General features: G+C 38.6%; 1 protein-coding gene across 11 annotated transcripts in view; it reads left to right on the forward strand.

The window, feature by feature from the left end:
- tenm2a (teneurin transmembrane protein 2a) overlaps positions 1–15,234 on the forward strand; it is a 2,790,214-nt gene that overhangs the window by 2,706,036 nt on the left and 68,944 nt on the right. For all 11 annotated transcript variants that reach the window (XM_072590496.1, XM_072590497.1, XM_072590504.1 and 8 more), the window contains 3 exons: positions 1,667–1,786; positions 3,873–4,134; positions 9,653–9,920. In XM_072590496.1, coding sequence (XP_072446597.1) covers positions 1,667–1,786; positions 3,873–4,134; positions 9,653–9,920 — 650 coding nt within the window. The remainder of the gene's footprint in view (positions 1–1,666; positions 1,787–3,872; positions 4,135–9,652; positions 9,921–15,234) is intronic.

Genomic DNA, 15,234 nt, shown 5'->3' on the forward strand with positions numbered 1-15,234 from the left:
AAACCATCTATACATGTCCTACTTCTCATGGAACTGATCCCAAAGTCCCAAAAATTGAAAACCTTTCCCCCTGTACTATCAGGGGGAATCTGCTCTATTCTTCTATTTCTACAATCAATATAGTTAAATGCTGTATGTTCTAAATCCTGAGCTTTCGACTTTGATAAGTAAAAATAAATAGTATGCATAAGGCAAAGGATCACATACAAAAATAGCTGTATTGCTGAATCTAAAAATACCTAATGAAAAATAGACCATCCTACCTTAATTGCATACTTTATGGTTATTGAAGATTGGAAGATTGGAATTAAAATTTCAGTCATGACTGATTGTAGATATTTCAGTGGAAAATGTAAAAATTCACCAACCACGAGCAACATTACCTTGTTAATTATAGAGAGTGATTACTTCTGCTTTCAGCAGAAGAAAATTAAAGGAAATTCAACAATATTGTGTATTTCATAGTATTTTACAAAAAGGGTAGCTACTGTGTTTGGATTTCTTCCAGATATGCTCCAAGTGTGCTTGCATAGTTCATATTACCCCAGCATTCTGTGTTGCATGTGATTCTTCCAAAAAAATTCACCATTTATGTATCCAGTGATTGTATCGTCTGTTATTGAGCACACCTATCAGCTATCCACTTTTTTGACAAATTGGACAGCAGCTGCAGCTGTGGAAAGTGCTCCATTGTGGAATATTTCTCAGACCTCAAGTCTGGGATATGCATCTTCACTTTCCTCGAACCACATAGGAAACAGTATTGTTCAGCTAAAATGTGAAAATGTTGGCAACTGGACATAACTGTGCTAATTGCACACCTCATTAATGTCATGATTGGTAATGACCATCAATGTAAGTTCTTTCCTTGTAGAGCTGAGGAGCGGTGAAGAACTGTATCAATTTGTTGCTTGTGAGAGAAATTCATGTTGCTCCATATATCAGAATGTTTATAGAATTAGTGTCCTTCAGGGAAAGACATTACCTAGATCCTTACCTAGCCCACAAAGACCCCAGATCCACACTGATTAACTTTGAATTGCCTTCTGAATTAGCTTAGCAAGTCAATTAATTCAATGGCAGTTGGGGCTGGGACCAGATGCTGGCCTTACCACATCCCACAAATGAATGAATAAAAAAGGACCAGGGATGGTGTGCTGCAGGATGGTTCTCGTTGTTTTGTTAAGTTGAGTGAAAATAAATGTGTTTTTTTTCAAGATCAAATTGGTTCCAAATTGAAGTGCAAAATATTGAAAGAGATATTTTCAATTGTCTCAGTAACCTATTGCCTAAGTTAGGTTGGTCTTATTATGATCAAGCAGTCAGCCTTGTTTATTAGTAGTACCTACAAAAATAACCTATGACTTGAAGCCATTTGACCCTAGATATTCATGAACACCAATGTTTTTGCTGACAGTTTATACAGTGCAATATTTACCAATGGTAAATTGCTGCAGATCTGTGTCTATTGAATTAACACGTTGCAATATTTATGTGTGTTTGCATTCGGGATGAGAGATTTCTATAACAAACACACATCATAGCTTTCTACTGCTCAAAGTATTCAATCCTCAAGTGTGTTACCAAACCAGCCTTTTATGTCATGTATCATTACTAAATTAAAAGAAAATATTCAACCTAGAACTAGCCTTTTGTTTAATCACAGCTTAGCTTCACTAATCAGAGGACAAGTCTTTACAAAGGATGGAACACCATTGGTTGGAGTTAACGTATCGTTTGTCAAATATCCTCAGTATGGGTACACGATTACTCGTCAGGATGGCACGTAAGTTGATAATTAGACTTTCTCTTGGCAGGGCCATTTCTTCATGGTTTCTAAATACGTACATTTTTAATTGAATTTTTTTTATTTTATTAATTCATTGTTTCTTCAATGTTCCTCCTCACCTGAGGGAGATGACTGGTCCAGAATGTAAGCACAAGATAAGAGATGACTGTACAGAGACTCACCCAATAATCATCTTTCATATTTTGATATTGACAGTAACAATGACTGGACTTTTCTTCCATAAGGCTATCATAGACTATCCAAATCAAGTTCCCATCCCATCACCCTCACATATCTCTTTCCAGCTCAGCTCATTACCTGCAAAAGTTGAAATTCAGGCTCACATTTTCCCTTTCTACTGCAGGAACATCAAGATCCATTTCAGCCAACTCCCACTTCCTTTCTCCCAATTTCAAGCGCTCATTCCATTTCTTTTCAGACTCATGCAGACCTTCCTTGATTCTGCTCAGATCATTTTCAGCACCACTTGTGCCAATAGCACCACTTTCCACCTCTCACTTCAAGGTGAAAGGTGGAAAGTGAAAGGGAGATACATGCAGCAAGTACTTCACACAGAGGGTGGTGGGTGTTTGGAACGCGTGACAACAGAGGTGGTAGAGACAGGCACGGTAGATTCATTTAAGATGTGTTTGGACAGATGCATGAGTAGGTGGGGAGCAGAGAGACACAGATGCTTAGGAATTGACCGACAAGTTTAGACAGTACATTTGGAATGGCTCAGGCTTGGAGGGCCGAAGGGCCTGTTCCAGGGCTGTAAATTTTCTTTGTTCTTTGTTCTTTAATATTCAGTCCTAATTATTGATCTGGAAAAGCACAGCCAGTCAGGCAGCATCCAAAGAGGAGGAGGGCTTATGCCCAAAATGTTGATTCTCCTGTCTGTACTTGCGCCCTTCTCCAGCATTGTTTCACAGGAATTGCCCTCCTATCTTTCACAGCATTACTTCAGTCTGTGGTGTCCCATTTTATGAATGGCCGACTCCTCTACAATCATGATTCCATTTTAACCTGTGGTGACCCCAGAATAAAATTACTGGAAGCACTACATGTCCAGCCATTTCTAAATGTGTAGCCACCTGAATCGCAGAATCCTCTAACCCCAGTATTCTCCCTACATTCATTCCACATATATTTTGTGCATTGTCCTCGCTGATATGCCTCCAGCCACTTTTGAATTTTAGTCCAAAAGTGCAGCAATACATATTTTTCCGAGAGCTTAATTTAATGTATTTTTAATCTATAAAGTGCATATTATTGCTTTAACTGCCCAATGCACATTGTTTTAGATTTCATCCTTGCCATACTATCAGACATTCCATACCTATCTGACTGATATTTGGTAATTTTGACTTTGATGGTGAAAAAAAAATCTTCTGCACCTGACAGTGTGCAATATCATGACCAATTTATTATTGTTAAAGGGAAATAACTTGAAATCCATTGCAATTCAAGTACCACTGAAAATGCGAGAAACGTACAATTATGTTGGTTTTCTCTGACTTGATTTGGGAGTTTGGAAGTAGCTACCAATCATTCCGAACAGCAATTAACTTCAAGTTGACCTCGTAGCTTTTTACAGCAATCAGGCTTTGTCACCTTGAAGGGACATATCAGATTACACACAATTTCACCTCAGCAGTAGAATTATACATTCTACAGTACAGTACCTTGTGTGACACTTCTACTCTTATGAAGCAATGCGTTGGCTGACTTATGAACAATGCCATGGGATGCACTCTGATTGAGTGCACTGCGAATTACTGTGGAAAATATATGCCTTTTAATAATTAATTTGGGATGTAGAGAAAATTAATTTTTCTCTAATACTTGCAATATAGCAAAAATTATTTTTTCTCTTATTAACAACACAAGTTCCTGTCTATTTCACTGCTCTGATTTTAATAATTCTATTTATATGGTCAAACAATAAATTGAGAATTTTGCATTGGAAAATGCTTTTGACGGTCATCATCATATTGCCTGAGGTCATAAAATATCAATGATAGCGTGATTCAGTTTCAGGTTGACTTCTGTTTTAATTGTGGCTATTTTATTTTCCCCTTAGGTTTGATTTGATTGCAAATGGTGGTGCATCACTTACATTGCACTTTGAGCGTGCTCCATTCCTAAGTCAAGAGCGCACAGTCTGGCTTCCATGGAACACATTCTATGCTATGAATACTCTTGTGATGAAGACTGAAGAAAACACTATTCCAAGCTGTGATCTGAGTGGGTTTGTGCGACCTGAACCAATTCTTGTCTCTTCACCACTTTCAACTTTCTTTAGTTCTTCTCCTGAACAGAACCCTATTATTCCTGAGACCCAAGTAAGTGCACTGCAAAGATTGTGTAAAACAAATCAAATGGGGTGGTTTGGGGAATCAGATGTGTGAGGAATAACCTCGCTTCACAGCCAGGTATCTTGCAGTAGCAGTTAAAATCTCAGTTGGGGAGGGAGGCGCTGATTTGTTCTGCTGATTTTCAATGCTCATCTGTTCATGAAGGGTTTTTGCCCGAAACGTTGATTTTCCTGCTCCTCGGATGCTGCCTGATTTGCTGTGCTTTTCCAGCACCACTCTAATCTAGATGCCCCCTGCAGCCAGAACCAAAAAAACTCTGTCTAACTGCCAGTCTCTTTGAAACCGTCTAAGTGATTTCCTCATCTCCCCATGCCTTCCTGCCCCAAACCTTATCTGCAAGATCTGATCTGCCTGTTGGCTCAATACAGGAGCTAGCCATTTCCAACTCTTCCCTTCTAGCAAGCAGTAGCACAGTGCCTGTCTGGCACTAATAATGCACTGCCATCATTTAAAGAAGATCCAGAATCAAACATCTTGAGTCTGAGATAAGTAAGGAATGCAAATGGAATTTTTGCCATACTGATTTTATGCCCATTGTGAGCATGAGTCAGATTCCTCCCTCTGGATAATTTGTATTTGGACTGTGAAATTGTAACATTTAACCATTTGGTTTGAGATGATTGAGACCTGATTAAGAGATCCTTTTCATGTCTGTAAAACAATGGCTGAAACACCACATAACACAAGAAAATGGGAACATAAAATGAATGGTAGCAAGTCATCTGGCTATTGCATTCTTGCTTAACTATTATTTACATTGAAGTCAAGTAGTAAAAGGATGCAGTTTTCATAACATCATATATTTGAATATTTTCATCAAATTAAATATCTTTCTATTGCATATCTGCATGATTTCCTTTTAGTTTTGATTCTCCCAATTTTGCAACTTCCTTTAACTTATGCAGATGGGTGATTTACACCCAGCTTTCTCGCGTAACTGTGTCATAATTGATTTCAAAGAGGAATGTGTAAATGTATTCTTTTTCTGTTTGTGTGGAAGGGCCTGATTAGCTCTTCCTTTCGGGAATGTAAGGTTGATAGTTCTGATCAACAAATTAGCTGTGCAGAAAATAATTGCTGTAATGGTCATCTTAAAATAATGTCTATATAAGAGAATCTGGAGTTGGAGGGAGTGGAGATATCAGGGAGGTTGATGATATAGGAGAGTGTATATAAGTAATGTTGAAGCTAAAGATAAATTTGGAAAGATAGGTTGTAACACTGAGTGCAAATCTACTTTGTATGCTTCAATTTCTTGGTTTGCATTGTTTTAGTATTATTATACAATTGTGGACCAGGTATTTAGGTAGAGTATCACCAATACTTACAGAGTTTTAGCAGCTGAATCAGTCCTTCTTTCTCAAAGTACAATCCCAAACAGTCCATTATTGCTTTGTAATCACCAACTACACCCTTGTTCCCTGCCAATAACTCTCCACTCCAACCCTATAGTACAGCCCACTTCCACAGAGCAAAAACAAAACCACTGGCAATAAATGATAAGGATTAAAAACAATTACTTTTTTGAGAATTTGATTCACAGATGTCTAATAATAGTTTATACAGTTTAACCTTCTGAGGCAAGGCAAAGAGACTTTTGGAACACGTTATGTAAAAATAATAAACTCAAGTGATTAAACATAATTAAGTTACCAGCTTGGAAATATCTGGGTTAAATACATGTTGGGTTAAACTGACTAAGTGTGAGTAGGGAGTGGAGTTGACAAGAACTGAGTATGACAAGAAATAAGTGCTAAGTTAGGAATTTGGTGCAGGTCAGAATTCACTGCAGAAGGGGGAAGGAGGTGCTGCTTTTTACATATTTTTTTCAGTCTCCAATAACTGGTGAGCATTGAAAGATATTAATTAGTTCAGCACATAGGTGATTAGTTGCTGAGTTTTAATATTCTATTCCAAGAAAGGAGACCGGTAGTTTAAATGGTACTGAAGAGATCTAAATATTGCATTAAATTTAAATAAATAACTTACTTTAAGTACAGATAATAGTTGAATTATATTTATAAACATGAAAACCAATTAGTTAAGTTAAATGCAATAAAGATAACAGGGTAGACGATGTGTTGCAGCTGTAGCAGGTAGGAGCTTATGGACACAATTATGATCCACAAGAGCTGCATCTGCAGAGAGCATTTGCAAGTCAAGGAATTTTAGTTCAGAGTTGAGGGCTGTAGGATGCCTATGATCCATCAGGAACAGAAGAAAGTTTCCTGGATACTTTGTTCCAGGAAGCAATAACATCTGTTAGCTTGAGTGCTTCAGATTGGGTTTGTGGTCAGAGCTAGGAGAATGTGATTATGAAGAGAAAAGTATGGAGATCTGATTGAAAATAATGGAGGAGCCTCTACCTTAGCAGATATCCAGCAGGTTTGTAGTTCTTAAAGCTTTTGTGAGTGAGGGTAGCGACCAAAGGGTGGATGAGCAAACTCACCATGGCACCATAGTGTAGGGAGCCATTATGGGGAGTAAAAGGTGATGCGATTCTTAGTAGGAGATTGTATGACTAGTGGGTTGGAGACTATTCTCTGTCATTGACTGGGTGAATCTCAATAGGTATGTTGCCAGCAAGTGCTAGAGTTAAAGATGTCTCCTGAGGGCTGGGGAAGAAATTGAAATGCAAGGAAAAGATCCAGTTGCTGTGATGCGCACAAGAAGCAACTCAAAAAGGCTTCCTCGCTTCGGGCTCAACTCTCAATGGGCCTTTAATAATTATGAGGTGAAAAAAATTGCCAGTCAACAGAAGAGGTCCTATTGGGCAGTTGGCAACTGGCTGCCTGCAGTACTGGGTGTACTGCCAGCAGCAGTGGTCTCTGCCCATAATGCACCATGGACATTGTGGAGGCAAGTAACAGTGATCTCAGACATAGAAACATCAAGTTTGAAGCAGAAGTAGGCCATTTGGCCTTTCAAGTCTGCTGTGCCATTCAAGATGATCATAACTAATTATCTAACTCAGTACCATTTTCCAACTTTGATCCCATTAATCCTAAGAACCATATCTAACTCCTTAAAAACATTTAACATTTTGGCCTGAACTATTTTCTGTGGAAGAGAATTCCACAGGCTCACCACTCTCTGGGTAAAGACATTTTTTTCTCATCTCAATCCTCATTCACTTAACCTATGTCTTTAAACTATGACTCCTGTTCCGGAAACTCCTGTCATCAGGAACATCCTTCCTGCATTTACTTAATCTACTCCTGTTTGAATTTTATGGGTTTCAATGAGACTCACACTCATTCTTCTAAACTCTAGTGAGCATAGTTCTAATTGATCCAATCTATCTTCATACATCAGTCAGTCTGGTAAACATTTATTGCATTCCTCCCATGGCCTAAATGTCCTTCCTCAGATACGGAGACCAAAACTGCACAGAAGACGCCAGATGTGGTTTCATCAATCTTCTGTACAATTGCAGCAAGCCATCCCTGCTCTGACACTCAAATCCTCCCATTATGAAAGCTGACATACCATTTGCCTTTTTCACCACCACTGAAAGTGCTTGTTTAATTTCAGTGACTGAAAATATGTCGTCATTCAAATAATAATCTGCCTTCCTGATTTTGCTACCAAACTGGATAACCTGACATTTGTCCACATTCTACTTCATTTCCTTGCTCACTCGACTTTTCAAATCACACCGAAGCATCTCCGCATCCTCTTCACAGATCACCTTTCCATCCAAAATTGGAGATATTACAACTAATTTCATCTCATTAATATATCATTAATATACATTGTGTACAGCTGGGGTCCAAGCACTGATCCCTGCAATACCCTGCCACTTAGAAAAAGATCTCTTTATTCCTATACTTTATTTCCTGTCTGCCAAACTGATCTCCCTCCATGTCAGTACACTTCCTCTAATCCCCTGTGCTTTATTTTACATGCTAATCTCTGACGTGGGACCTCATTGAAAGCTTTTTGAAGGTCCAAATAAAGCACATCTACAGGCTCTCCCTTATCAACTCTATTTGTTACTTGCTCAAAATTTTCAATTAAATTCAAAAAGCATGATTTCCCTTTTGTAAATCCATGTTGATTCTGTCTGATTCGGACAATGTTTTCCAAGTGCTTTGTCATTAAGTCTTTTACAATGGACTCAAGCATTGTTCTCATTGTCAGGATAGCTTTTGTTTTGTTAAATAGAGGCATTGCCCTCCAAACCATATGAAGTTCTAGAATATGTTGAATTTTGAAAGATGACCACAAATGGATCCTTTATTTCTTGGGCCATTTCCTTAAGTAATTTGGGATATAGATTACTGGGCTCTGTTGATTTATCTTTGTTGAATTTCATCAATTTCCCCAACACCACTTCCCTACTAAAAGTGATTTCTTTAAGATCCCCCCTCTCAATAGATCATGCATTCACCAACATTTTTGGGACATTATTGCATCTTCCTTTGTAACAACAGATATACATTTACTCAGTTTGCCAATCTCTTTGCTCCCCCATTACAAGTTTCCCCATTTCTCAATGCAAGGGATCTACATTTATCTTTATCTCTTCATATTCCTGCAGCAGCTTTTGCAATCAGTTTCTATATTCCCACAATCTTAAACTTTGATTCAATTTTACCTCTCTTATTAATTCCCTTTTACCTTCTTTGCTTAAATCTAAACTGCTTGCATTCTTCAGGTCAGCTGCTTTTTTTGGCCAATTTGTATGCCCCTGCTATTGTGTGGACTTCCAATGATTTCTAGGAAAAGGGCGGGTGGCAATTTGGAAAAGACAGGAAGTGTTATGGTGGACACAAAGAGGAAAATTATTGGAACATTTCCATTGAAGCCTCAGAAAGGAAGCCTGCAGGGTGAAGTGTGCAGACCTCTCTTCTACCCATTAAATCTGTTATCTTTATATACAATGTTCCACATGAGAGATTTTGGAAGAATTTGCTATTCAAAGTAAATGGACTGGTAATACAGATCATTCATAATTTGATCAAGTGGTGAAACAGGTTCCACATTCTACTTACCTGAATCATATTCCTGCATCTTATATAGTTGTATATGCTCATCAGTGATTATTGTTCATTCCCCTTATTATACTTATTACATGAAATAACCAAAAATCCCTATACTGTATACATTGTATTGTTAATGTACATTTTTGGAAAGAAAGTATTGCAAAAACCTACTTGACCCTAGTTTCACATTTGAGAACATGAAAAAATTTGCTCCTCTGACATATAATAAGATTAAAGAAATCTTCTCTCTTTAAATAGATTACAGTAGGGACCTTAACCTAAGCAGAGAACGCATAAAAAGGATTTCTTTGATATTGTTTTGTAATGGACTGGGTTATTCCAATGTAGTTGCTGTTAGTAAACAGGCAGTTGTCCTGCATTAGACAATGGATAATAATCAGTCATTAACAAAATTGCATTTTACAGTTTTTTAAATTAGGTCCTCAGTATCTGCTTTACCATGTAGGTATTTTAACATATGTCTGTCTCATGTTCAGGTTCTACACGAAGCAGTTGAAATCCCAGGCTCCAATTTGAAGTTGTGCTACCTGAGCTCTCGTACCGCTGGCTACAAATCCCTTTTGAAAGTCACAATGACTCAATCCATTGTGCCAATCAATTTAATTAAAGTTCATCTGATGGTGGCTGTGGAAGGACATCTCTTCCAGAAATGGTTCCATGCATCTCCTAACCTGGCCTACACCTACATATGGGACAAAACTGACGCCTATAGCCAAAAGGTCTATGGTCTCTCAGAAGCTGTCGGTATGATTTAAAATTCTGCTTTTATGTTGTCAACTTCTTTAATTTTGTTCACATTAATATACAATAAAATTTCTTGGTGTGGGTTACACAAAGTATAGCCATTGATCTGGATTGTGAAATTCAACACTGTCAGCCAGGTTGAAGTAACACATCACTGCATCTAACTGCTGTATTCACATCCCTGGCTTTGCTGTTACTTTATATTATTCATGGTGGGTGGGTAGTTTCTGTGTGAAAATTTACAAATGTAAATTGCTGTGGACTTAGTCATTGTGATGTTGGACTGCACTTTGTGGCATAGGAGAGATTGCGGCTTTGTGTGAAAAGTAAGGACCTGGACAGCAGCTAGAGTATAGCTAAATATATCCTGTTGTGTAATAGGAAGAGTTTCAGACTGTTAGGTTTCGGAATAATATGCCCACTGTACATATTACATACAAGATCGATGAGGGAATGCAAAAGTACCAGTAAATCTAGTGAAATTGTGATAACAAAGCATCTTTATTTTCTTTCTCAAACAGATAACACATTTTGTTTATTTCCAGTTGAGGGATTTATCATTAATGAGATTATTGACAACATTTCTGGATGATTTAAATTGTTGACATTATTATGCTCAGAATTTTCCAAGCTGGTGGTGATGATTTTTGTAGGAATGGGCATGTGAAAGTTTAGATTGCAGCTGATTGAATAGGTCCCCATTGTTCTGTCACCTCCTAGGGGAGCTGCAGAATTTAATGAAGGAACTGCAGCATAGTTCCATAATGGGGGAATGGTTTGGAGGAAAACACCAAAGAGCCTTGATAAGTTGCTGCACTACATCTTGTAGATGGCCCACCCTCTGGAGATACCCAGCATCACAGATGTTAGGTTTCAGACAATTCAATTCCTTCAACCAATATCAAGAAATAACTTGAATCATTTGGTTCAGCAAAGGCTACTTGCCCTGACAACATTCCAGTAATAATACTGAAGATATGTGCTCCAGAACTTGCCACAACTCCAGCTGAGTAGTTCCAGAACAGCTACACCACTGATATCTATGTAGTTTTTTTCTCTATTCATTCGTGGGAGAGGGCATCGCTGGCTAGGTGGCATTTACACTTTGCCATGGAGTCTGGAGTCACATGTAAGCCAGACCAGGTAAGAATGGCTGTTTCCCTCCCTAAAGGACATGAGTGAACCAGATGGGTTTTTACAACAATTGGCAATGGATTTATAGGTGTCATTAAATTCTTAATTCCAGATATTTATTGAATTCAAATTCCACCATCTGCCATGGTGGGATTTGAATCCGGGTCCCCAAAACATTATTTGTATCTCTGGATTAACAGTCCAGCAATAATACCACTTAGCCATCAACTCCCCAATAATGTGAAAAATTGTTCAGGTCAATCCTGTGCAGAAAAAGTTGGGTAAATTCAACCCAACTAATGACCCTCATGGGTCTCCTGTTGACCATCAGTAAAGCAATGGGAAGTGTAATTAACAGCGCTATCAAGCAGCACTTGCTTAGCAATAACCTGCTCATTGGTGTTCCTTTGGGTTCCTCCAATGTCACCTGGCTTATGACCTCATTACAACCTTGGTTCAAATATGGAAGAAAGAGCTGAATTACAGAGATGAGAGCAGAGTGACAGTCCTTGACATCAAGGCTGCATTTGACTGAATGTGGCACAAAGATGCTTGGCAAAATGGGAGTCAGTGGGAATCAGGGGGCAACTCTCCACTGATTGCAATCACACCTGGCACAAAGGAAGATGGTTCAGGTTGCTGGAGTCAGTCTTCTCAGCTCCAGACCATCACTGCAGGAGTTCTCAAGCTAGTGCCCAACACCTAACCACCTTCAACTCATTCATCAATGATTTTCCCTCCATCAGAAGTTAGGATGTTCATTGATGATTGCATAATGTTCAACACCATTCACAACTCCTCAGATACTGAAGCAGTCCATGTCAAATGTAACAAGACATGTACAATATCCAAGTTTGGGCTAATAAGTGGCAAGTAACATTTGCATCTCACAAGTGCCAATCAATGATCATGACCAATCTAATAATTAATTCTTGACATCCAATAGCATTACTGTTACTAAATCCCACTCTATCAACAGCCTGAAAGTTACTATTGATCACAAATTGAACAGGAGAGAGTGAAGACTGCAGATGCTAGAGCTCAGAGTTGAGAGTGTGGCGCTAGAAAAGTACAGCAGGTCAGGAGCAGGAGAACCGACATTTCGAGCATAAGCTCTTCATCAGGAAACAATCCTGATGAAGAGTTTATGCTCGAAAAGTCAATTCTCCTGCTCCTTGGATGCTGACTGACCGGCTGTGCTTTTCCAGCACCATATACTCGACATAAATACAATGGTTCCAAAAGCAGGTTAAAGGCTCAGGATCCGGCAGTGGGTAACTCATTCATAATTCCTAAAGCTAGTCCATTATCTTAAAGTCACAAGTCAGAAGTGTGATGGAATACTTACCACTTGCCTGGATAAACGCTGTTCCAGAATCACTGAAAAAGCTTGACACCATCCAGAACAAAGCAATTAATTTATTCGCAGTACATGTAGAAATGTTCACTCCCTCCACCATCAATGCTAAATAATTATAGTGTGTAGAATCCACAAGATGCATTGCAGAAATTCACCAAGGTTCCTTCCATAGCACCCTCCAAAAACTGAATCTTTGCCATTTAGAAGGACAAGGGCAGCAGGTATATGGGAACACCATCATTGCACGTTCTCCTCCAAGCCCCTTACCGTTCTGAATTGACAATATATAACTGCTCCTTCACTATCACTGGAATTTGCTCCCTAATGGCATTGTGGTTATGCCTACACCAAATAGACTGCAACAGTTAAAGAAAGCAGCTCACCACAACCTTCTTGAAGGCAACTAAAGATGTACAATAAATACCGGCCTAGCCAGCAATGCCCAAATCACAAGAAAGAATTAAAAAGAATTCTGTGTCACTGATGGAGGAAATGAGTTAGTTAACATACAGGAAGAAAAGAGTTGGGATAAAAAGGCATTTTCACATTGGCAGACTGTGATGAGTACAGTGCCACAGCAACCAGTGCCATGTCTCTACTATTTGTAATCTGTGCTAGTGATGTAGACAAAGAGACAGACTAATATTTGATGAAATCCAAAAATGTGAGAAAATTCAAGCTGTGAGGAGGACACAAAAAAGCTGAAAAGACACATAGGTGGAATAAGTGAACAGAAATCAAAGTACAAGATAAGATATAGTGTTTGGAGAAATGTGATTTATTCATTTTGATGCTAAGAATAGAAAAACTGAAACTTGCAAGTGTTGGTGTGCCAAAAGTCTTGAGTGTACTTGTACAAAGAACACACAATGTTGGCATGATGATGCGCTAAGTAATGAGGAGAGCAAATAACATATTGACTTTTAATGTAAGGAGATTGAGGAGTAAGAATAAACGTTTCTTGTTGTAAACGTACAGAGCTTTGGTGACACCAACTTGAAATATAGTTTGCAGTTTGATCTCTGTATTTAAGAAAGAATATACTTGTATTGGAGACATTACATGGTTGAGAAAATTAAGGCTATATTCTCTGGATTAGAGGATTGAGAAGTGATCTCATTGAAATGTTTGAGATTACAAAAGGACTTGACAGGGAATGTGTTGAGGCATTGTTTCTGCTGTCTGGGGAATCTGGAGCAAAGGGATATAGTTTCAGGATAAATCTGGGCTCAGATGAGGTGAAATGTATTCACACAAACGGTTGTGAATTATTGCTATTCACTGCTCCAAAGGGTTGTTTATGTGGCATAATTGAATATATTTAAAGCAGAGATAGACAAAGTTTTACCAAAAGATATCTCCAAGATGCGCTGCAGAAATTCACCAAAGATCTTCAGATAGCACCTTCCAAATCTATGACCACTTCCATTTTGAAGCACAAGGGCAGCAGATATATGGAAACGCCACCACCTGCAAGTTCAGCTCTAAGCTACTCATCATCCTGATATATTGTCATTCCTCCACTGTTACTGGGTCAAAATCCTGGAATTCCCTCCCAACAGCATTGTGGGTCGACCCACAGCAAGTGAACTGCAGCAGTTCAAGAAGGCAGCTTACTACCACCTTCTCAAGGGCAACAAGAGATGGCAATAAATACTGGCCAGCCAGCATCTCACAAAAGTGTGTATTTTTTTTAAAAAACAAAGTGGAGATGAAGCTTTTGATTAGTCATGATCATATTGAATGGTAGATCAGGTTTGATGAATCATGTGGCCCTGGGCTCTCTTTCTTACATTGTTAAATTGTTACAACCTACCTTGGTTCAAAGGTCCCTGATATACGAAATGTTTGTTCCAAAGAAGCAGTCCGGGATGGAACAGTGCAGACTGGCAGAAGAAGTATCATTGGTGACCGCAGGGTGGAGAGTGCTGAGACAGGCAGGATAGAAGCCCCTACTCAGTTTTCAGGAAAATTGTTGCAATTGCATTTGAAGCATTTGGCTCTCTCTAATGAGAGAGCACCCTGTAGTATGGAAAGACTATTGCAACTTTACTTTCTTTACATCTGTGAGAGCTTTCAGCCTTGGTACATATCATAGGCTTTCTCTATGTCAACCTAATGACCCTACAATTCCAAACCCCCATACCTTCATGCTTCCTCCATGACCTCATGGCCAACTCATCTTCTACATGGCCTCTCCATGCCAACTAATACCCATGCTAAGTTATATGCCAATGTCACCTCCATCGCCTCAGTATCCACAATGGCAGCGCTATACAACCAAGTGGAGTTGAAGAAGGATTAAACTTCTACAAACTGTTCAAGGTCCTAATCAATATAATGAAGAAAGAAGTCTCATGTATCATATGCATTCAAGAGTTTATAATTTCAAATCCCCTTGCCTGAGAATCATTTATAAAAGCAACAAACATGCACTCTGTATCTATATCAAAAATAGGTAATCCCTTAATAGCTCTTTACACTATTGATCAAACCATGAACTCAGAATTCCTGTTGAGTTAAGTGCTTTTGGACAATTTGGAACTCAATCAAGTATTCATAAAGACCTTAGCTGTGGTAACAGCTTTTTGGGAAATGTCCAACTTGAACTCTATTGAAACTGCAGGAAAATATGCTAATTTTGTTTTCAAACCTACACAAGATTTGCTATCAATCTGAACAATCCAGTGGCTAGATTCTTTTAAATTCTAACTGGTGGCTTCAATCAATTTTACGCATGTTTCATTAACAGGCTGAAGATTTAAATAGCTCTGGCTCATAAGCAGACCTTATCCATGTTTGAAGAGCATTTATGACTAC

Source organism: Chiloscyllium punctatum, chromosome 20, assembly GCF_047496795.1.
Source record: "Chiloscyllium punctatum isolate Juve2018m chromosome 20, sChiPun1.3, whole genome shotgun sequence".
NCBI classification, from domain to species: domain Eukaryota; kingdom Metazoa; phylum Chordata; class Chondrichthyes; order Orectolobiformes; family Hemiscylliidae; genus Chiloscyllium; species Chiloscyllium punctatum.